Source organism: Calidris pugnax, unplaced genomic scaffold, assembly GCF_001431845.1.
Source record: "Calidris pugnax isolate Ruff unplaced genomic scaffold, ASM143184v1 scaffold24, whole genome shotgun sequence".
Taxonomy (NCBI): domain Eukaryota; kingdom Metazoa; phylum Chordata; class Aves; order Charadriiformes; family Scolopacidae; genus Calidris; species Calidris pugnax.
The window spans coordinates 15,686,411-15,710,933 of NW_015090922.1; the positions used below are offsets into that span (position 1 = coordinate 15,686,411).

At 37.8% G+C, this 24,523-nt stretch overlaps 1 protein-coding gene across 1 annotated transcript in view; it reads right to left on the minus strand.

Annotated features, from left to right (window-relative positions):
• Window positions 1-1,133: 1,133 nt before the first annotated feature.
• ZFAND3 (zinc finger, AN1-type domain 3) overlaps window positions 1,134-24,523 on the minus strand; it is a 109,333-nt gene continuing 85,943 nt past the window's right edge. The window contains exons 6-7 of the mRNA XM_014950931.1: window positions 23,116-23,286; window positions 1,134-3,797 (exon numbers count right to left, since the gene is read on the minus strand). Of these exons, the coding sequence (XP_014806417.1) occupies window positions 3,643-3,797; window positions 23,116-23,286 (326 nt within the window). The 3' untranslated portion in view covers window positions 1,134-3,642. The remainder of the gene's footprint in view (window positions 3,798-23,115; window positions 23,287-24,523) is intronic.

Here is a 24,523-nt window from a genome sequence, read left to right on the forward strand (position 1 = left end):
ACTGCTATAATTGCACCAGGACTCTTTTCAGGGTGTTGCCTGCACACTACCGAAGAGTAATTCAGGTTTTTGGGTACCTCGTTTTACAGTTACATTGCTTCTCAGTCAAGACACTACTTCAAAACCGAACCCAGTGCAATTAAGGACAGGCTCTGGCACTGCAGCCTTCATGGGCGATTCTTATTTTTCCTTGAAGCCTTGGCCCGTACTCACCTATAGGTTTGAAACTTAATGAAAAGGCAGAGCTGTTTTACTTAACTTACCTTTACTATCATACAGCCGTCTTGTTCAAGAATCACACACAGTTTTATAATTGAAAGTATCATATGAATTTGTGGAAAAAAAGGGTGTACATGTCCTGTAAATCAGGCACAATTCCAATTCCAAACAATTTTCAATTTAAATAAATTACTTTGATATTCTCTCTCCCTCTAATACAGTCCATTGTTTTTTTAATTAGTCTTATGTTTCTAGCATCTAAATGATAAAGAAACAACAGTTATTCTTCTACTTATCCATTATGAATACAGCCCATTATGACTTGGAGTCCAGCTACTCTAGGTGCAGAAGTTGTCAAAATGCATGAAAGAACATTTAAGATATTTTAAAACTTTGATGCCGATGATATTGTGCATAGTATGCATCTGACTTAAGAGTATGAACAACTTGTTCATTTGATTACTATATCTAACTTCAAAATTAAATTGACCAATACTCAGGTTACAGTAGATTTTGCCAGATTTGCTTACAAAATAAATCACTAAACTTAAACCCAGCAGAAATATTATCCCCCCCCCCCCTTCCAGATGCCGATGATATTGTGCATAGTATGCATCTGACTTAAGAGTATGAACAACTTGTTCATTTGATTACTATATCTAACTTCAAAATTAAATTGACCAATACTCAGGTTACAGTAGATTTTGCCAGATTTGCTTACAAAATAAATCACTAAACTTAAACCCAGCAGAAATATTATCCCCCCCCCCTTCCAAACTGGCAGAAAATAGTCCATCTTTCACCTGTTATAAATTCAGCTTGAAGTTACTGACCTAATGCTGATATTTTCCCCATTCATATTTCTTACATGAACTTGCAGCAGAAATGGTGCAAAATAGCAAGACTTGTGGGAATAGGCAGAAAGGAATTCAAACTTTAATCTGATTGGTTTAATTTTTTTTAGCAGGAGGAAAAAGAATAAAGTTACAAGATTCTTTTAATATTTTCACAATGTTAAACTAAAACTGAGCTCTAGGCTACATGTGTAAGTAAATCTAGAACACAAAAGGGTTAAATAAGATCTTCCTTTAAGATACAAGAACTGAAGCTTTCTTTACGTTTAACAAACTTCACAGAACAGATACTGCAAAGGAACAACCCCCTCCCCAACTTTTTTGTTTAAAGTGAACATTGTCCATAATTCACATGAACTTTAAGTAGTGTTCTCTCAAGAGCCACCTTGAAACCATCTGTGCACTTGTAACGAGATTAAAGAGAATATTAAGGAGGAACAAAATAGCATCTTCAGTATTAATGCAGAAAAGTCTTCTGTATCAATCAGAATGCCCATCAAAAACTATGATAGGATTTTGTAGGAAAAGAAAGTGCGTATCACAGCAGCCGCCAAAATCCGTGTTCCTTTAAACTCCTCACAGCAAATGTAAATAATATCCTGGGACAGTCCCTCTCACCAGGACCATTTCCTGAAAATGCAGCACATTACAGAAGATTTTGCTGCTGGTTTCATATTCTTGAATAACAACAGTAATAGAAAGACCAGCTTGCCTTTTGGATAGCTTGCATTTTATAATGATGGGACGCTTCTGATTTGCTTCATGGTTAATTAACGCTAATACAGTCAGATGCTGAATGTGTGTGTGGAGAGACTTTTCAAATTAGTTGTGTCCTTGCTAAATGCTCCTAGCTGGCTATCAAAGTAACAATATAATTTGGCTTATAAGGAGTTAGTTACCTGTAACAAGTAGAATGGAGGATGACTCATACAAGCTTACTCCCAAAACACTGGGTTTTTTCAAGTGACACTTTGTCTTCTGATGTGTGACACTTCTTCAAGTGACACTGATGTCTTCTATCTGCCCAGTATTTGAAGAGGAGACAAAATCTTTCCCTCCCTCAGGTTTTCTTACAAATTTACCTGGTTGTTTATGCCTTACTAATAGACTGAGAAGCTAAATTCACTGAGAACTAAGCTGGGCCACATTGGTACAAATCCTTTTTACCTGCATAAACCCTGTGTGCAGCAGAAGACATGCTGATTATTACATTTGCTTTTTTGTTTCCAAACTGATAAGACCGGTGCAATTCAGTTCAGCTCAGCTCAACGTGACATACCGTAATACAACCATAGGTCTTAAACAGATCCAAAATACTCTACTCATGTAATGCTTTTCACATTCACTTGCTATACTTGCTTTGCAATAGATGCGGGCAGAGATTTTCATGAGAGCATTCAGCTGCATAGAAAGAGGGCTGATAAAGCCCATTTGATTATCTCATTGACACTCTGGAAGTGAGGAACACAAACTCAATCTGATAAAGGGTGTTTTACTGGTTGTTCCCCAATACTGTTACTGAATTCCGTTTGTTACAAAATGTCCTTTTTTTTTTTTCCCCCCAATATATAAGTCTAGCTACAGAAAGTCAGTCTGTAGAATCCAGCCATGGCTACTGTGCTGTGAATTAGCCTTATTTGATCAATTATCAGATACCTGCACTTAGCAAAAGGCAAACAAGAGCCAATCAGGTTTCGGCCGGTGGAAATGGCTGCACTGCTCAAGGTATGTGGAACCCATTCACACAACTTGTAGAATCTCTGTGGATGCCATGTAAAAAGTATGCACTGTTTAGTGCTCTGGGATGGAGTTGGCTTTAAAGTGAGATCATAATTTAACTGAGAAGAAAGAAAAAAAAAATAAACCAAACAAAAAACCCTGATAGGTTCTTTATAGTAAGATAGATATAAAAATTTTTCATAAGAATCTCTGTCCCCCTTTCTTTTTGGCTTCCTGGGAAGAACCAGAAAGATGTTCCTACCCCAACAGAATCCCTGATGCTGGTGACACTGCCTAACTCAAAAGCCACACGCGATGAAGGCACGAGTGACCAGTCAGGTCTTCTGGGCTTAGGCAGCTGCAGTTGCTGCTCTTAGTAGTATTTCACCTCCTCAGGATTCACTAGTGAAGAAGTGAAAGGCTGCACATTAAACAGTTTGTCTGAAAGCCATGTGCATAGCAAACTTTTACACCAGCTTCTATACAACTATTTGTTTTAACTCTGCAGCTGGAATGTTTCCAGCGTAAGGCTTTTAGAGTGACTCCAGCAATAACAGAAGCCTTTGGATTTTTTTCTTGTTTTGTTTAAATCCACTAGCCATGCTCAAAAATAATATTTCTTCATGTTTTATTTTTATACGGTGGCTAGCAGGCACCTTAGTAACCAGCCAGAAATCAATTTCAACCACCATCAACCCCTAAACTACAGTACCAGGACGGTTGGCTAAAGAAAGGAAACTGATTGGCTGTAGTCTGAAACTTGCCTAGTACAAGGTGTCTGGCTGACTTTGTCCTAAATAAGGCTAACATTAGTGAACTAAGAGAACAGCATTTGGTTGCAGTCTTGCACTCAGGAACATCCTTCGCCAATGCGTTGGCAAGATCTCCCTACTTTCCGATCCAGTTTCACCATTTTCATAATGGCTTCCTCACGCCCACGTCCCATGTGGTCAAATGTGCAGTCATGTTGTTCAGGCAGGCGATGTAACATACAGAACACATAACCTACCATGGAAAGGGAGAAAAAAAATACAGTTAGGGACTTGGTTAAGTGGCAGAATCTTACCTGAATAGAAGTGAAGGACCAACTATTGGGGGATTACTCAGTTCTCAAAATTTAATTCCAGCTCTAAGTTTTTCCTTATCTTCCTTACAGGGTATTAAGAAATATCTGATTATTTACTGGACTTCCTTGAGTATTTATCAAAACAGTAACAAAGTTCAAGTCATATTAGGTTTGGGGTTTTTTTTGCCATCCTCTCATCTTACAGAGGAAGTCCCCAAAATCTTGTAAACTAGATATGCCCAGACAGTAACAAAGCAATTTTTGGTTTTTTTTTTTAAAAGCTGATCACCTTCACCAGTATCTTTTCTACTTTATGTGGAGTTGATTGTCATTTCTGAAATTCATGCTTATGCTACCTCGGGTTGGGCTCTCAAGCAGGCGTTCCAGTTGGAACTGTTAGATCTAAGCACCTTGCTTCCTGCTTACAGCCAGCACCTCAAGTTGGCAGTGACTGAAGGATAGCTCACTGCTCCACTACTGTTCTAGTTTGCAGAAGCTTCTCTTCATGAACCGTTCTGACACTAACCATGGGGGTGAACAGCCAATTGACACAGGGACACATTTGCCACATCATCTTGCTCTGAAAGAGGTAAGTTATTGTCTGTCTAAAGCTAGTCAATGCTGTGCAGTTTTCCAGGGAGCATGCAATTCACAAACACATGGCAATACTTCTTCCTATAGGTGAAAGGGGCACCTTCAGTAGTCACCTCTTTCTAGGCTACAAAGAAAATCAGCTTTTTTCTTATTTGGCCATAACACTTTATAACAGTAAAGACATTGCCTCAAATTTCCTACCTCCAAAAGGAATGTTGCATAGTGATAAGTAGTATTAAGATGATATAATAGGAAAAAGAGTCACACAGTTACAGGGTTCATGTACTTCCCTGTATATGAAACAAAGTATGATAGTTGCCTATGCTGCAGTATTTTTCCTGCCTGATGGTGCAAAAAGCATCACTCTGCCTCGCGCTGAATGCTTTATGTTATTGCTACTCCTTGAATGCTCAAAAGATATTAAAACCACAAAATGGTGATATTTGAGAGATAGAAAAGTGAGTGAATGCTTCAGTGTGTGTTTGTGCAGATATATACATACACACATATATACAAAAATATGTCTGTAAAATATTTCAAGCTCTTGGACTATAAAGCATCAGTTGTAGGAGAGAACAACAGGCTATATTTATGTTAGTGTGATTGTTAAGAAAACAGAAAGGGGAAAAGTATCATACGTGGAATTATTAAAAAAAAAAAAAAGTGAAGAAAAATTGATTTATCTTTGCTCTTTGTTTCAATAGCACCAGCTATGAAAAGACATGCCTGTTATCTGTGGCTGGCTTTGAAACCCAGTTCTAGGAACAAAGCAAGATAAGACAAGTTTTCTGCATTGGTGCATGTGATTCAGGAATACGGATGGAAAGACGCAGATTGAATTGATACGTATTGCGCCCCTTGTCATCATTGCCTCCAATCTCAGTCTGGGTCATACCACACTCAACTGTAGCAAATATCTTTCTTGATGTGCCAAAAATTCAAGGTCTGATTGTTAAAACGTAAACATCCTTGGACTATAGTTATGATATTGAACAGGCATTTCACTCAATTCCCTCTTACAGAAAGCATGGACTGAAGGCTTCCCTTATTTCTTGAAATAAGATTTCAAACTACTGAACCAATGTCCACTGCGGGCACACAAATACATAAATACCTGACTAGATGAGCTCAAAATTCAAGTTCGTTATCTTATCTGCAATTGATGTGTAAGAAGCAGATGCAAGAAGCCCTGCAGGAGTCATTTCAGTCCCCTAGAGGTAAAAAATGGTTTCAAATCCTAGTGATTTTACAGACACTGTCCACATGGTTAAGAAGTGTAAGTAGAAATGCTATCTGATGTTATCTAAGAGATCTTGAACATGCATCCAATCTTCTATGCAACTTCAGTAAGACCCTTTTGACAATTCTGTAAATCTAATAGGAAAATATATACAACATGATTTATGGCTTTTGAACATGAGCTTTCAATTGTCCCATCTCCTCACCTCCTACAAAGCCTCCTGCCTTTTGTAGACAAGTGTAACTTCATGATGTTCCTTTCTACTTTGCCAAACCCCCTATACAATCTATTCTGTCTTTTGCCATATCTTGATTTCTTTTCTGAACACTCTTTAGTTCTTTTCAGAGCACCTGTTTCCATGTAGGAAAAGCTGTGCTGTATACTATTTTTATTCCAGATGAAATATAGTATTTATTTTTTGTATTTGTCAAGTATTTCCTTATGCATTCTTGAACCTAATTTCAATAACTGTCCACAAAAAATGACAAGTGATTTTAATTTTCCCAGACTACAGGAGAAGTATTTCTAATTTCAGCAACTTAAATGATCTAAATGTGTTATTCACATATCTATTTAAATATGTACTGCTAATTAGAACTGATAATACCTAATGAAAGAAAACCCAAGCATATTTTGAACATTACTAAAGATAGTTTTGCATATATTGGCTGTTCCTATGGAGGGGGTTTATTCATGTTGAATTAGCAATGGAGATCTCTAGGAAGTCTTATTTCCAAAATAGACTTCAGATCTTTAGTCCCATTGCTCCAAACACTTAAGTCACTTTAAACATTGGAACCTGTATTTTTGTGGGTTTTATTTAAAATTTAAAAGGCTCAAATACTGTTATACAGTAGCTAGTTCAGTAACAATGTTCCTGAACACTTTTTCATTAGTTCAGAGTGGATATATTCCATTAAATTATTACTGCTATATTCACTCCTTGCTTCTGGTCTGGAAATCAGAGTGGACATTCTGTGGTCTGCATGTGCATAAGTACTCAAGGTGCTGTCACAGAATCACAGAATGATATGGGGTTGGAAGGGACCTCTGGAGATCATAGAGTCCAGCCCCCCTGCCAAAGCAGGTTCACCTAGAGCAGCTTGCACAGGAACATGTCCAGGCAGGTTTTGAATGGAGACTCTACCAACTCTCTGGGCAGCCTGTCAAGACCATCAGTTTTTACAACAATTCCATTCTTAACTTACGTGCCCTGGGGCAGGTGGCCAATGTATGTACTTCTATTTTGATCCTTAAAACCAGTCCAGGTTGAGAGGTGAATTCTTTTTCTCCCAAGAACTTCTGTTTTTATGGTTATAAAGCAAGTTAGATTAAAGAACGCTTGCAGTGTATTTATAGTTAAGTTCATTATGAAAGACGTCAAATACAGGTTGTCTCCCCTAAAGTATTTTGCTGCAGAAATGCTTCTTTTAACTCACTATAACCAAAAGACAAAATTAATAACTTTCTGCTAGGGGAAGGAACACTGGAAAAGGGAATCCATCTGCCAGCTAAAGTTAAGTTTAACCCAGTCATCAACCAAAAATACGCCAGACTTCCAATCTTAAGCATAGAAGATTTCAGTCTGGTAAACATAATAATACATCTCACAGCATTGCAATTGTTGTTTTCTGATGTAAGAAGTAAACTATGAATCACCTACTCCTTAGGCCTCTAATGCAAGTATCTTGGACAAACGTTATGTAGCGCCTCAAAACCTTTGAGCTCCTCTAAGCACCCCAGAAACTACTTCACAATATATTATCAAAAATTCACTTCAATTTCATCACCAGAGCATAAATGGCTAAAGTCGTAAGGCAGATTACTTGTACCCATAAAGAGGAATCTTTTGCATGGGACATACAAAAAAAACATAATTCAAAGGAAGTCTAAGATCGCACACGAGCAACTGTGAAGTTGCTTTCATTGTTCCTGAGCAATCTGCTGGGCAAAGGCAATTGGAGAGGACAGAAAACAAAATAATCTTCCATATTCAAGACCAGAGAATCCCACAGACCTACAGTTTGCTGTATGTGGGTAACGATGAAGAATGACTGCATTTTCCTCATTGTTACATTCAAGAGCACTCTCTAGATGGGTCTATGAAATAACAATAAACAAGTATTTCAACTGAAACCTACATTTAGTTCTTAACTTTCCGTCTTCAAATTCTGAAAAGAGTTAAGCTACTAAAATACCAACAAAACGTGAAGCATCAGAATCAATTCAACTAAATGGCACAATAATCCAAAACACAAAAGCCAAATTGTAATTTTGGAAGGTCCCTGATTTTGTTAAATTCTTAAATTTTTGTTAACAGAAAGTGGTCACACCCTCTGGAACACGGCATAAATGCCCAATAATTGGATTATGGCAAACTACCAATAGAGAAGCACAGCACACTGGTAGGAATACTCTAGTAGATGTCCTTGGCCAAGCATGGAATCCCAGACTTTTCTAATTTACTGCTGGAGAATATCACACTGTTATGTAAGATACATAACAAATACAATTATCTCTGTTACATGAACAGCACTGTGATAGAAAGGAAGCTCCTTTTTCTTCCGCCCCAACATTCTGGTCCTAATCTCATTCATGAGACATTTGAAAGATGCTAAAGGAATACAGATTTGTTTCGTTTGTGAGCATGTTTTGAGAAGTGGTAGAAGTGCCAAACACGCTTATTAAATGTTCATTCAGCTTACACATTTACAAAGTGGTTTAAAAACATTTAAAAGGGTCCCTGTTTGAAACATCTTGATGTATATTACCTAAAAAGTAGTTGCATGCTGCCACAATTACCATACAAAATCAGAGCTTCCGACACTTCAAAATCATCTTACCTGCCCTAACGTACAGCTATTTATCATTTTCATTCCCAAATCAAAAGGCAGAATTAAAAGACTGCCAGAATTTGCAGCCATTTCCAAATTTTAATTAATAACTTGTGTTTGTATACATCCCCTATATAAAGCCTATTCAAAAGTTGTCTTAATAATGGCAGAGACTTACTTGTGTGCGGAACTCTGTGCTGTATGCTTTGGCTTCTTCAACTGCTTCACAAGAAATTTTACCTTTCTTGCTCATGTGAAATTCTAATCAACAAGAGGTTCAAACAGAACTTGAAAATCCCTCGCAACCTTAAGAGATGACGGTGCCGCAAAATTTCTCTACCAAAGCTGCATTATCTAACAAGGTATGTGTGAGTCTATAGGCAGATTTCTGTGCAAGAACAGATTTTAACACATCTGTAAAAGGTGAACATACCTATAGTAGATCATACAACACAGCAAGGCCAGGCAGAGTAGCCAGCAGAGAAGATTAGCTCATGCAGTGATACATGCAGCTGCAGCACTATTCAGAATAACTGGATAACATTCCCCAAAAGTGTCTACTAATCCCCAAAACAATGTCCATGCATCTGTCCCATCCCTTCCAACTGCAAAGATGACTCAATGTGTTGTAAATAAAGCTATTTATAAAGTACGAGAGGGAATTCTTTTTTCTCTTCTCAAGACATGGAATAGGTAAGAAATGAATTTAAGAGTAGAACAAATAGCTACCAAGATACAAAGCCAAGATCCTAAAGACTTGTGAATCAAGTACCTCAGAAAATACTTGCTCTCTGCATTTCAGTATGATCCAGCTCTTTCCCCCAGTATTTTGGAGATTGTTCGAAAAGAACATACAGCAATGGAAGGAAGTAAAAGCGTGCTATAGTTCAGCCTAGCAAAATTTCTACTGCAGCTTGTCCGTACTGCTATTTCACAGTATAAAAATTTTCTAGTCTGCTGATATCTTGTATTACTCTCCTTCTAGACAGCTCCATTCTTGCATATACTCTTAATTATCTCTTCTCTGTCTTCTGTGGGGAATGCTCTGCACTGGCATTGTCAGCTTTCATTACACAACTCAAGGAACATTCAGTGTTATTGACATTTTCAATAAAACCAAACCAAACCAAACCCCAACAAGCTAAACAACAGGATTTTGGAAATCAGTGAGCTAAACTATTTTCCTGTTTCCCTTTCCCAGCTTTGCAAGATGTCATAGATTTTGATTAAGTACTAAGTAGTTCAGAAAAACTTGGCTAGGAATCTTGTGATTCCTTCCCATGGGAAAAGGGGACTAAGCCACATTATGGTGAAGCTTTTTAACCAAATATAGATGTATTTATTAAAACTTCACAAAACCTAGCTTGAGGCAGTCCTTTCTATCATTTCCACTCCAAGAAGACTGGATGGGGAAATGTTAACCTCTAAGTGCTCAAAGTCAGAAGTCTCTAAATATTAATGCCCAGTATGTTAAAAATTGCCCTCTCAAGACATTTCAGTTCCACCTTCCTCCACAAACAGTACAGCTGCAAAAGATTCAGGAAACATGCAGTAGGAAAAAGTGTACTTTTCCTACCAACTTGTTTTTCTGGCCATCTGCTATGGTCACTGCAACTTCCTGTTCAGTATTTTCTTCTTATATAGATCGTCTATACTCACTCATGGCTACCAAAACGATCAATAACTGAATCAAAAAGAGGAAAGGAGGTGGTATAAAACACCCCCGAATGTTTCCTTTAATCTGCCAATCTGTCCCCAGGACTGGAAGTGCACTCGAGACTTCCATCTGCTCTTAAATCAGTTGTAACCTCAGGTTCCATGCTAGAAGCATACAGCTCCGTGACATCTTCGATGCTACATAAAATTTTATGTCTGAGACTGAGGATGCTTACGAGATGCTGCAGATTCTTTCTGTATTTGTACTACTGGGTTTATGCTTAGAAGAAAAGAAGGGAACAAAGCTTATTTTTTCCTTTCTTGCTCTATTTTGCTGTCTAACACAAAGAGGGTAAAGCAATATGTATGGGCACACATTACAGAAAAAAAACCTACTGGTGAAAAAAACTGCCTAGGAGATGAATAGAAGAAATTGTATAGAAAAGAAAGATGACATCATCTTAATGCTGTAATAGCTACTGGACAGGTATGGTTAAAGATTCTGCAAGAATTCTTTAGACTGCAAGGCAAAAAACTTTGTATTTCCAAGTTTAGTCACGTATAACCTGTGTTTCAAAGTGTCTTCTCTATTTTCTTGCAGATCATAAGCCTTGGAAGCTGCTTTAGGGAGCACGCAGGAGATGCGGTTTTACACTGTGGAGACTGCAAACAAACTACCTTTTATCCCAATTTGTGCTAATTTCAAATTCACTTTCCTATTTATCTTACTACTTTACTTGCACAGAAAGCTGTCAAACTATTTTTTCCTACATTAAATGTGACACAAATTTCGAACAGAGAATTTATATCACTTGAGGACAGAGCACATACTGATTTTTAGCGGGTTTTTTTTTTAATCAACAGTTTTTAAGGAGGTTCTACGTAAGAGACTATTCTATTCCTTGACCTTGGAACTAAAAAGAAGAACTCAGAAGAAACCGTTTCCTCCTCATTCTTTGAAGTCAGTGTATTTGGAGTGGGAAAAATTAAGATATGGCACTCTCCTAGATTCAAGTCCTGCTTTTGCTCTAGTGGATACCAACTCCATAGAAGTAGGAAGCATCTTCAGGAACAGAACAGGAGTTTTCAGGAAATTATTTTTGAATTTCAAAGAATCCTCAATGAATCAAAGTGATAAATAGAGCATACCTGCTTTGCAATAGTAAACTGCCAGTCAGGTCTTACTGAAGTCAGGATCGTATCTCAGTTCTGCCATGTACCACAAAATAACGCTGGTTAAATCTTTTGGTTTGGACCAAATATTTTTCTTCGTCTACAGAACATACGCACAAAAGAGTAACTACTTTTGCATCACAACTTCTTCACCCCACCATAGATTCATGAGTTAAGGCCAACATCTATCAGAGACAGTCTAACAGAGCAACTGAGGTATATGATTACTCCCACGGATACAGCATGCAATACTCATTTCTAAACTGCTTTATACATTAGAAGTCACTGACCCACACATTTCATCTGCAGGATCCCCTTCCAACCTTACACACTGACCTCAATTTTTTGTCTAAGTTGCAATCCACAGTAGTTCTGACACTACAAGCTGACTTACCAGCTAGCACAAATGGTGAGTTACCACTCTTGTGAAACATCTGAAGAACTGGGCTATGATCGCACTTCATCTATGGTGATAGATGCAACTTCACAGAAATGAGCATTTGTCACAAAATTTCTCAATATAACCAATAGAAACATTTTTCTCTAAAAGACTTGTGCAATTGCTGAAGCGTGAAGGCAAAATGGTTAAAGTTTAATTTAACAAGAGAATTTTCAAAGGAACCATTTTGCTCCCAACAACTTGCAGCATCACCAGTGGGACGAGATAGTGAACACCAACGTATGACTAACTTGAGGAAGAAGAAAAGCTAGGATCAAAATTGCATTGTTTAGACTTCAGGTAGGTGAAGAGTTTGCTTTTTTGAATAATCACGTGATCTTGCAATGATATATTCAGGAGGAATTAATATCACTGCTGCACTTGTAAAAGGAACATTCACTGCCATGTTTGCAGGGCTGAGAATGTGCTGAAACAGCACTGCATCTCCCATATCATTCCATGTTTCACAAAGTTACATCCTGTAGGATGTGAGAGAATGAATACAAAGTACAGGATATGCAGTAAAAAAGCAGAATTACACCAAAAAGATATCCTACTGTCTAAGAATAGACTCCTAGTAAAGTAGAGGTAAGCCACAATAATAGGTAACACCAGTAAATGGTAGTACTTCTTATGAAAAAAGATTTCCCATAGGCTATAGCAGCATATAAGGAAGTATGTGTTTCCTACCCAGAACATTTACATTTGAGAGTAGTGTGAAATCTTAAAAAAAAAGTCTCCTGCAAACAGGCAGGTGGATGACAGAGTGACCCCAGCATCAATGCACGGCCCTGCACTGTGTTTGACATTTTCAAAGGAGCCAGATGAGTATTAATACTTCTAGAATTCTCTCTACACCAAGCCCACCTGAGCTGATACACTTCTCCCAGAAGCTGAGGATTTAATTAAAAGCCAAAGCGTATGCAGTAATTTAATTAAAATAGCAAGCAATAGTGAGTGATTCAATAATGTATGTGTTTCATTTTGTTTAGCCCAATGAAAACGCAGGAACGATAAGGCTACTAATAAAGAACTGGAATGAATAATGAAAGGGTCTATACTAACATACTCATGCGTTGTATTAATTCTAACTGTTCTCCTGGATCCTGCACGTATTTTGACTTCAAATCAAAGCACGCTGAATATTATTCCAGGTTTGACTTTCAGTATATTTCCTGAATTATATTATTTATGCCTTGGGTTTAAATAGCTTTCCAGAGGTTGCACCATATTGATCCACAGCCTGAAAACAGCTACGCTTGCTGGCCAAATCACTGGAGAGAAGCAGCTCTATTTCTTTTAAACCTAAATGAAATTTATTTTATGTCTTTATCCCCTGTTTACACCTTGTGTCCAGGGTCTCTTAGATTACACATTCTGCACCACCCAAGTCTCCTATTCCTGTAGCCTCTCGCTATCTATGTCAAGAGTAATTCTTCTTCAAACATAGGGAAATAGATCCCCATTCAGAAGCTCTATGTATATACCATAAAGGAAAACAAACCCTTACAGCGATGTATGCTTCCACACTTCCCTTTTTTTTTAATGCCAAGACTTACACAACATTCCCTGCTCCTGCTTGTTCGGCAGGACCCCCTGTACACCACTATGCACAGATTTGAGCAACTTTCACCAACTCAGGAACATGTAATGGCCATGAACACCTCTTGAGGTAAACATTTTACTTCAATACCTATAAGGATACAGTTAAATAAATCTATTACTTTAAAAAACCTACTGAAGAAAATACCGAAGTGATTAGAATATCCATAAATAGTTTTTCAGTTCTTTAAACTTTCCTCCAAGGCCAGAAATGCTTAGTATCAAAAGCCCCTGACACAGACTAATATTGCTCTTTTACCTTTTGTGGGAACTGATGCACACTGATCTTTATGCCATTTCCTTAGAAGAACCACGGCAATCTAGTGGAGAACTCTAGCAGAGAACCAGGTAGCTTCGAGTCCCAGTACCTGGCTTTAACACTTTCTTATACTTTAGATACGGAATTTAAGACCATAGGTGGCATTTTTGCATAGGTAATACTTTACTTACTTAGTTTGTAGGGCAAAAAAACCCCTCTAGTTCCTGGAAAGAATCCTGACTTTTCAAGACAGATTTTGCCAATTCCATTTACTATCCTTTTCCCCACTTCTTCCTATGAAGAATTAAGACTTTAACCAACAATTCACTGGGCATCATTCCTCTCTACCTAAGCCTTCATGTTCAGTTGAACTAGCCAGTAACGTTCCTTCAGGATTTGTCAGATTATTATTTTTGGGCTTTCTGCATTTACTTCAAATACCAAGCCCATTACTAAAATCAGTACTTAAGTGCATAGCTGTTTGTTAACATATGGACAAATATGTTTGATTAATTTTGAGGGGGACACTTTCTAGGCAGTTTCTTCCCTTTGAGAACAGACTGCAGCACCTCCTGCCAACCAGCAGCAGCTTTTTAAGTGCACGGTCCTGGTGAAGCTGTAACATGCCCCTTTGAGACTCTGGATAAATTAGAACACTGTAAAGAATGAATTTTGATTAGAAAGGGCAGAGAACTTTAACCTTCAAGAATGTTTCCTTTAATATCTGGCAGGTAGGTGGCTATTATCTTCATTTTTCTGATAAGAAAAAAATTACTCAAAGACCAAGCAAATTACTTCCCTGAAGGTATACTGAAAGAGATGAAATTAGAAATAAGACAGTCTCAGCTAGATTTTTATGTTCAAGTTCACTAGGCCATGTGCCTCTTGTGCATACAAGACAATTAAAAATTGCATAATCTTTTACTTTATGCATATGCTTCTCTCTTTTGTAACCACAATACAGGGATGTATAAAAGAAGAGATCTAATGTGACACCCCAACAAAATGCTTATGCTTATTTTTTCCTCATACTGTAGTTTCCATGCAAAAACTACCTGAAGGCTACATACTGCAAGACTTACCACATCAGTAGCATCAAAATAAAACCTCTTTTTGTTTTATGTTTAAAAGGAACATGCTAACTTGTCTTATTTAAGGCCAACTTGAGGATCTAAGAGACCAACTGACCCATCTGAGTTACGTCTATTGACTGGGACTGGAGGAAGGTAACTAAGGGGCTCAGTGTACATTGCTATCAGGAGAGTCGCCTCTTGCAGTAGTTCAGGTAGCGTGCTGGAAGAAATCAAAATCAGCACATGCTGTAAGAAACCCACATCAGTTGAATAGACTGGGGGAATATAATAGAGCCTTTTCAAACCATATTTCATGATTCCTAGCTACAAGCAGACCATGAAGACCATTTACACTTTTAAAGCTGCAGACAGCTTTTCTAAAGCGTTTTTCTGGGTCCTATCTTTGGAACTCATGCTACACCAATTAGTCAACTGCTTTTAACTGGTCACTTTCTAGTATTTGAGTTTGAATTAAAAAACTTCTATACTTTTTCTCTTTTTTTTTCTTCTTTAAATACTCACAGCAATGAAAACTAATATGCTAGGCCTTACAAGAATGGCTGAGGCAGAAGTACTGTTTTGGGAGCATCTAAGGAGAACAGTCAACAGAAAACATCTGAATATGGTACATCTAAGGCCTGGCAGGAAGACTTGCCAGAATTATAGTATGTAACCAGTTACTAATAAGATTTATTTTTCCTTTCATGCTTCTTATTGAACTGGTTGGCTCCATCTCCAGCAGCAGTGCACATATTTAATTTTAATCAATGGAAGTACATCTGTTATACCGATACATAATCGTGTCCTGAAGCCATTTTGCTTGGTACCAGATAAACCTCATCCATCTAAAAAGTGAATTTACCAGTGCCATTACAAATTCTTCTCCACAGAAAAAGGTTCCATGGAAATGGAACCATGACTTAGTATTTTACTGACTTTCAAGAGAAACATTAGCATCAATACATGTTGGACTACTTTCATACAAAGATTAAAAAGTTGTCAGAGCTTTTTGGTTTTTTGCTTATCTCTTCAAGTTTGTTTCTTTCTTCCTGTCCTTTTGAAGATAACTTCTAAATTAACTCCGTAAATCAAATCATTCCAAATTTATTCTGGCACAATCCAAACAAGTGCCTCATCTCCTGTGTTTATGAACGAGCAGCTCTGTTATATAAGTTAAGAATCTGCAGCTGTTTCTCTTCCACCTGTTTTATTACTGAATCACACTGAGACTTGATCATAGAATCAAGTATCTATCAAAAAAGGTAGGGTCTGTTCTCTGTGGACACATTTTGTTTCTGATGATTAACAGAAATGCCCAGTGCTTGATGTCAGTCTGCTCTTTTCCTCCTCTTACCCCTCTGCTTAGTGGAAGACCAAAGCAGAACTAAAGCAACAGACACTTTTAAATAATCCCAGGAAAAGAATTCTGCACAGTTATTACAGATTTACAGAGACCTAAATTAAAAATAGGGATGTGGAAAATAAGCATAATAACATATCAGACCTCTCTTTTTTTATACTTACTAACTATGCTAATGTGTTTGTGTATATATATATATGTATACACACACACATAGTATGGGACAAGTTTTTGAAATGGCTTAGAAGGTATGTTCGCTAAGTATTTAAAAAAAGTTTTGCACCTGCCCCTGCCAAAATTACAGATTTTTACAACTTGTTTATAATGCTTTCTCATCACAGTTGGATCTCCTTTAATCTGCATTTATTCATAAATGTTTTAAAGTCCTTTCCATTGTTAATATTTTTTATATATACATACACACACATATATTTATAATTTGGCAAGCACAAAATTATCTTTAGAACGCACCACACTAAAGCCAGTAGAGGTTTAGGTTGTACAATATCTTGTAAGAGATATAATGCAAAACAAAACAAACAAAAGTTTGTTTTTGGCCTCGTTCTAGTGGAAGATAAATGCATTCCCCATGGGTTTATTTCCTTATCAGCTTTCCTTTGAGCTGCTTTTTAAAAATGAGTTCTCAAATTTGTAATTTTGTTCCCATGAGTAACTTCCCTCATGATCACTGCTCACATGAAAGGAATGTGGTGTGCTGATACTTGTAGAGAAATTAATATGAAGACTTCACATGTGTTTTTGGACATACATTTTTTTTATGAGCAGTCTTAAGTAAGTTTTTTCTCTTATTTTAATAATCAACCAAAGTACCTCTGTTTCTGTCAATGATTCCTTTCATCTACTTAACAGACATTTATAATTGCCTGTCCCATTGCCCCTATTTATTCTGTTTGTTTTCAATCAATGTAGTTATACATCCACTTACATGTTTTTTCCCCCGCTGGGCAAGTAATCTTAAGATTACTCAAATGCTTAATTTGTCACTTTACCTCCCTATTTTATACTCTTTCACAGTTCAGCTTCTCCTTTATCTTTCTTTTGTTTTCCTGTATGGATCTATTTGTCATCTGAGACGACTGTACTAAGCAACATGTACATCTTGTACTACTATGGCCTCTTTATTTTCTGTTCTTCCTGTCCCCTCCTCTAACCTAAGCAAATAATTCAGAATCTTAAGTGTTTTTATGCATTAACCTTATGAGAAAGAAGCCACAGAGTAGTTGGGGACAAAGTGCATTATCAACTATTCAGATGTTGCTTTTCTGTGTTGCTAAGCTGTAGCAAGCGGCTTGCTATTAAACTTGTTAGAACTAGAAACCATTTTACCAGGACAATCTTACCAACTTTAATCACATCTTGATGAAGCATTTCACCAATTTCTAATAAAAATTTAACACAGCATTTATCCAGTTTGCACTAAAATCACATTCAGCACCACCCAGCACACTGTATACTGTGAAGACTAAAATCTGTGCCTTCCTTCTAAAGACACGCTTTAGTAGTTAGATCTCAATCACAATGAGCAGTGGACAGTAATCTATGCGGATAACGTTCTATCCTATCATAAGGTTCCTAACTAATTAGGAAGAAAAGTTACGTGCTCACAAGGGCCCAGACTGTGGAGCGCTCCAGCAAGGCGCTGTGCCCTTATGCCACCGAAGGGGCACAGCCAGGCAGCACCCTGGCCAAACGGCCAAGTGCCATTCTTCTTTCCTCACTCAAAGCCTTACTGCTAAAGAGGCTGCTTGTGAAAGTGCATCGCTTCAGATCAAAGAACAGACAAACATCAATACTCGCCAACATCTCACCAGTAAGAGCTGCAAAACAACACATTTTGCCTTCGCTCATGCCTCAGGTTAGTGGTTACTGCAAAGTCTACACGACGAGCAGCACTGAATACATAACATTCAAGTCTGTCCATGTTCTGGGAACCGATAACTTGTTACAACACAACCTAAGCCAGTAAAACTTCAAGAAAATCTTTCCTGTCCACAGAGGCAAGAAATACAGCTAACAACTGTTTGATCAGATTGCACCACAACTGAGCGGTGGTTTTTTAATACTGTTTGACTGAACTGGAATGTTTCAGCATCTTCCCATCCTATTAAGCACCTACTCTGGCCACAGAACTCAAAAAAGTTGAGATTCCGATCTGAGAATCACACAAAAAAATTGGCAACACTTCTCTAAGGCACTGCTACTGGAAGCTAAAGACAGGTTTACTTTGTAGGGCCTGTTATCTCAGCCATCCCACTGACTGCCAAGAGCTCTGGAGAGGCGGAGCCTGAGCTGCTGACGTGTCCATTAGGATGCAGCCCACAAATTGGAAAGCGTTCTACACAAAACTGCTGAAGAGCTGGCACACTGTACTAATTTTTCTGTAATTGCTGACTAGGACTGGATCTAAGATGACAGATATGAAATTCCTTTACTGATCATCTAGAATATCCTCATAGGTTATACACAATATTAAAATTCCAACAATATTAAAGACCCACATACTTCTGCATGTTGGCTTTACACAGCAAGTGATACCAGAACTACTTTTTGCTGTAAAATACTAAGCCTTTGCTTTCTGTGCAAATAACTTCTATGCCTTAGAAGTTTACAGCTCAGTATCTTTTAAAAACCTACACAAATTAATTTAGTAGTGATATACATCTAGTCAAGTAATTAAGAGAAGGCCCATAAATTTATAGTGTAATTTGCAAATGATTAACCTGCATTTTTGTAAAATACATTTCCAGAACTCTGTGTTATGTAGATACTTTCATTCACAAGTTCACTGCCCCCAGTTTTAAAGCAAGTTTGTGTAACCACCTGAACTGACAACTGACAACTTAATTTTCAGATCGAGGATCACGGGCAATTGATTGTGGATTGCTTACACTTCCAACAGAAATGCTGTAATAGAATGGAATTTGAAGGATATGATTCCTGTAATTCCTTGAGGATGTAACTGCCTACTAAATCTAGTACTAAATAAAGACAGTATTTCAATACAGTCGTTATCCATCATAAGACACTAAGCTATTGAAAGGCCCACCCAAAGCTAGAGAACATCGCTGCCTGGAAAACACATCGGGTGTAACCGTCATCTAGAAACGTTTCACAGGAAGCTGGTTTTGTTCTAGTACTGTTGATTTAAAGGTTATCCAGTCAGAGAGGCACAAAATGAGAATGCATTTTAAAATTTCTCTTTCTCACTGAAGCTTGCACAGTGCATCAGCAATTAACAATTCCTATCACTTCTCCCAGTTCGCCATGTGAAAAGGCTCAGAACTCGTCTTACAAATTGCTCTTTTGAAGATCAAAGGGAAGCTGAATTTGTCTGTGTGTGCTCTGGATGAGTTTGTAATTTACTGGAACTTTCAGAGGAGGTTGGCAGTACGCTCGTTTGACAGCCCCAGGGTACAGGATTCAGGGGAGCTCTGTGACTCTTCCCTTCTGAGTTCCTTCCTTGCCTTTAATTGGCACCTCATTAGAAATTAATGAAAATGACATCCCCTGTTCTTCCTGCTCCAGGCACAGAACACTACAAAAAGACCCATCACAATTCATAACACATTCAATTTATATAGCAATGGCTCTTAAGCATTATTTAAGAGATGTGAATTTCTTGTCAGCAGTTAATAACTTGTACAGAGTGGAAGCAGAATGAAAAAAGATCTTGAGAGTATGTGTGTATGTGTGTAGGAAAATTAAAAAAAAGATCTTTCTACAGCTGAAAAATGTTATGTTTGAATTTGAAAAACCCTCACTGGAACTCCCTTCTCAGTAATGAATTGTTTTTCTTCACGGCAAAGCCCTGCAGTGCTGTCAAATCTGTCTAAAACCCATGCAGTGTCAAGGGAACAAGCTCAGCAGCGTCACCTCTCCCTGGGCAGCTCTTAGAGGAGACAGTAGGGCCAATACAGCAGTCGCCCAAAGATCTTCAAATGTGGTGTAAAGCCTTAGCTGTAAAGGAGCAGCTCACACTCGCTGCCCTTTTAGAAAGTCTGTGCTCTGTTGCACAAGTCCCAGTTATGCTGGATTAATATCTGTAGGTATGTCCATATTAAAACATTGTCCAGTATGCATAGATTTTGATTTCCACTATGTCTCACTAAAAATCTCACTGGAAGAGTCACCAGGATCCATCCACAAAAAAGGAGATGATTTCCAATACTTTTAACATTAGGACAAGAAGGTGTGTAACAGCAAACAATAAAAATGCTGTTCTCTGGAGTCTTAAAGAGTTAATTTGGATTTTAACAACTGTGTTTCAGACACAGCTTTGGAACAACATAATATTTATGTGGTTAATATTTTTTCCTTTCATCCAAGCAAACACACTTATTTGTCCTTCTAAAGATCGTGTCTGCCTTTTTATTGATTCTGACTATCAGATATTTTTTTTAATGTTTAAAGTTAAGGTTTTTTCCATGTTTTCTTCCATTGCTTCAGTTAAGAATTAAGCTGCCAAGAAATTAATCGTAGTGGTCCAAAGTCCGGATGAAACAATGTTCTACCTTGACCACTACTTCTGAAGTATAAGAATGCTTATTTTACACCAGTTGATTACATTTCTAACACTTCCAGTGAAACGTGCATCACTACCTATGCTTTGCATTATGACAAAAAGGATAACCTGATCACATACGGATTTAAAACATTTTAAATGAATGAGAAGTCCTTATTCTGTCCCATTTCCCATCACTCCCTCCTCAAGGTTGTCATTCATGGCCTAAAGCAACACAATTTTAGGGCAAAGTTAGTGAGAATGGTTTTAAAGGCAGCTTCTTTACAAATGGCAAAACCTACATGCTGATGAGTATTGCTAAAGCAGTTTGGGTGACATGAAGCTGGGATGACCCGTGCTGCCCAGTGGCAGGGTTTGTTTGCGTACTATTAAAAGTGGCGCAGGGTTATGCCTACCTTCACATCACACCAGAGCATCTAATTAGAGATAACTCATGTACTGAACACAGCGTTAATGAAACATTAAAGCTGCACAAATAAACCAAAGATCTCCAGTCTTTTCAGCCCTGTTGTAAACATGGAAATAGACTCCTGCCTCCCACTTCTCTCATTAAATGGGTGGAATATAAGTGTTTATTATACATTCTTTAAACTATATAGGATGTCATATGTAATGCAGGAATGTAAATTCCCCATTTTCTCACTTACTGCTGAGGAACTTAGAATTTTTTGTTCCACATTCATGTTTTATTAACACATTTTATGAACTTTAGTTAAAGTGTTTCCATAGCTATATATATCCAGTGGAAACAAATTAAAAATCCTACAACATTCATATTTCAACAATGTTGAATTATGGAACTACTTCAAGAAAACTTGAGAGGAACCAACTAAATGTATTTGTAATCCAGTTTATGAGAAAGGGCAGGTCTTATTTTTAAATTTTAAAAACATTATTAATCAGTGAAAGGACTTTTAAATTGCTTTCAACTTCATTTCCCTTACATAGCTCCAACTTTGCAGAATCACTAAGTCATCTTTTCTCCAGTTCTCCCCAAACATGTAAGACTCTCTTGCTGCCAATACTAGCGAAGCTTCTTCTATCTTAGTCAGGTACCTGCAAACAGCCTCAGTCATTTGATATGTGGCAGCAGCAGACCAAAAGCAGAAACTCCTCCGTCTGCCGTGCTGAGAAGAAAGAGCTATTCCAAACCATGTCATCGATAGTGTCAAATTTCTTCAGTTTGATAAAAATCTTACTGGATACTTCAAAGTATCCAGACACATGATTTCCATAACAAGAATTTCCACATTACAGCTTTTGATTTCTTGTCTGGAGGCTTCACAGATAATACATGTTAATTCTGTGGCAAAGCTCCAATATCTGAAACAAAGCCTGTCCCATGTCCGAAAGAACACAACACAACAGCAGTCTCTAAAGGCTGAAGACAGACAGACCTTGAAGAAAAGAACAAAGGATAATGTGGAATCTTTGTAGCTTTCTATTGCTACTCTTCACTTGGTATTAGGTATTCAATAAAGAATTCATTAACTGGGTCTTTGTAACTAGCTCAGCCAATCCTTTCTCTCCCCCACTGCTTCTCACAAAATATTTTAATACAATGTTCTACATTTCACAGGTGCAGTAAGAATTGTACCTATCATCTATTTCCCAATCCTTTGAAAATTATCCCCCTGCTGAGACACAGGGCAGTAACTAAACAAACTTCTCCAGATGTACCAATACAAGCACGGTCAGAGAGTGCAAGTGTAAGCTTTCAATACATGATTATAAGAAAAAATAATTAGCAGGTAAAATGGTGTGCATTATCACTGGGTCTGATGAGCACATTTAAACCAGTTATGAACACAATTGTTCCATGAAGGAGAGCGCATCTCCTGTGGAATCTAGTCACATTAATTATTGTTTCGGAAAGATTATTTGCACGTAATATGAAACCTCAATTAGCTGTCTGCATGAGATTATCATCCTCAATTCAATTAGCTGAACACTGTCATCAGCTTTGGAAAAGCCAGGTTGGATGATTTTATGTGTATGGTGAACAAGAAGTCTTCCCCCCGACAGCTAACTCTGAGAATGAAAACATTTTCAGTCAGAGGTTGGTTTTTTTTTGGTTTTAGCTAATAACAATATAATTTTAAAATGCAGAAAGTAGATGCTCATCTATGTTCCTTTAAGCTCTGTAAAAACCTTGTCATCTTCGCATATTTACTGATGTGCTTTGTGTTCCTTCTCCTGTCAAGTGGGTATGATGCTCTCCCGCCTTGCAGGGACTTCTGAAGCTAAATTCATTAACATCTGAGATCTCCTGAGACAAGGCAGTACATCAAGGCCAAAGTTTTAAAGGGGAAATTAGAAAGGAACTAATTATAACTTTTTGCTACCAGTGGAAGCAATAGCTTCTGTTTAAAGTATCTTTGAAAGAAAAAAAAAAAAGCAAGTGTTCTCTGTGTTTCCACGCCTGGTACGGATCTGAGCGTGGCTGCGTTAGAAAGCCGGACGCTACTGAGGAACAGTACTCACCACAGCGACACGATCCCAGTTCCTGCTGTACTAGCTCCAGTTTTGTTTGGCACTGGAAGCATCGGCGTCTACTCTTCTGTTTGGATCGACTGGTTTCTTCAGGCCTGTCATTACTGTCATCCAGTAGCCGTGGCCGTTTCACAGGGGAAGCCTCACTCTCCGACTGTGAATCTGTTGTGTTCACAACAAATATTTTAGGAAAAATATTAGAACTTCCTTGCTGAGGCATCCCTTTGGGCAGATTGAAGGTATATTGCTTTCAGCTGGGGTCACCACCAAGCAGCGCGATACTTTCCATCCTATTGCATATACACATTTTCTTAACAACCAAAATGAGCATCAAGTAAAGGACAAATTATCTTTGTTCCCTACAAGAACCCCTCCTGCTGGCGCTGCTGAATAGAGAATGAACTGATTAGCTTCCTTCCAGCCATGGCTGGGTCATATAGAGATACATGTAGAGTACACACAATTGCAGGCTTCATCTGCCATCTCATTTACTTTCTCCTCTGAACCTTCTTCCCTCTCCCTGCGCAAACCGAGGGAGGCTGCTGATGAAAAATAACTGAACACGGGTTCAACCTATTTCCTCCCTGGGCAGGAGGGAGATTTTTAAGGCACAGGATGTAAACTGTATCTCTCATGACGGAAGGCGGCACACGAAAGCACCGTACTGCGCTTCCCTCTCTTCCACATGGGTAACAATTTAAATGTAAATTAGCATACACCAACAATGCAAACCCAAGCAAAATAAGCTCAATCTATACATATATACTATAAATCCAAAGTACTCAGCCATTTTTAAAGAATTAGTCAGAATACTATTTGCATTAATAACTTTATAAATTTCAGCTTATAAGAAAACAGTGTGTGGAAAACCTTAAGAAATTTAAGTTCAGGAGAGTGTTACTTCAGGTAGTGTAGCGGATTTTTGGTGGGTTCTTTTGTTTTATTTTTAATTTTTTCCTCCCTTTTCTATTACAATGGAGAGTATGTTGACCAGGGTTCTCCTGTAGCACATGAAATGCACGCTACTGACTGGAACATGGGATGCCCAAGCCTTATTTTTTTGGCACCTCAGAGACAGTGGATTTTGGTAGATCTGCCGCTCTGCAATCTGAGACAGGTCAGGCTAGAAAAGACATATTCCCTTTCCAAACCTGTGCATAGCAGAATCAATTCTGTGTTTCTTTTTAATAGAAGCTGCAAATAAATTTAATACAAACTGTACTAAAACTTAAATTGTTTGTAGTAGTCTTGGAAGGAGATTAACTGCTGAAAGCCATAACTGCAGTCAGCATTCTAGTACAAGACAGAGATCAAGGAAAAAAAAGCCTTAGTTGAGATAAATCCATTTTGAAAGGACATTAATCCAACAAATAACAAATTAACTATATTTTTTTGGCAA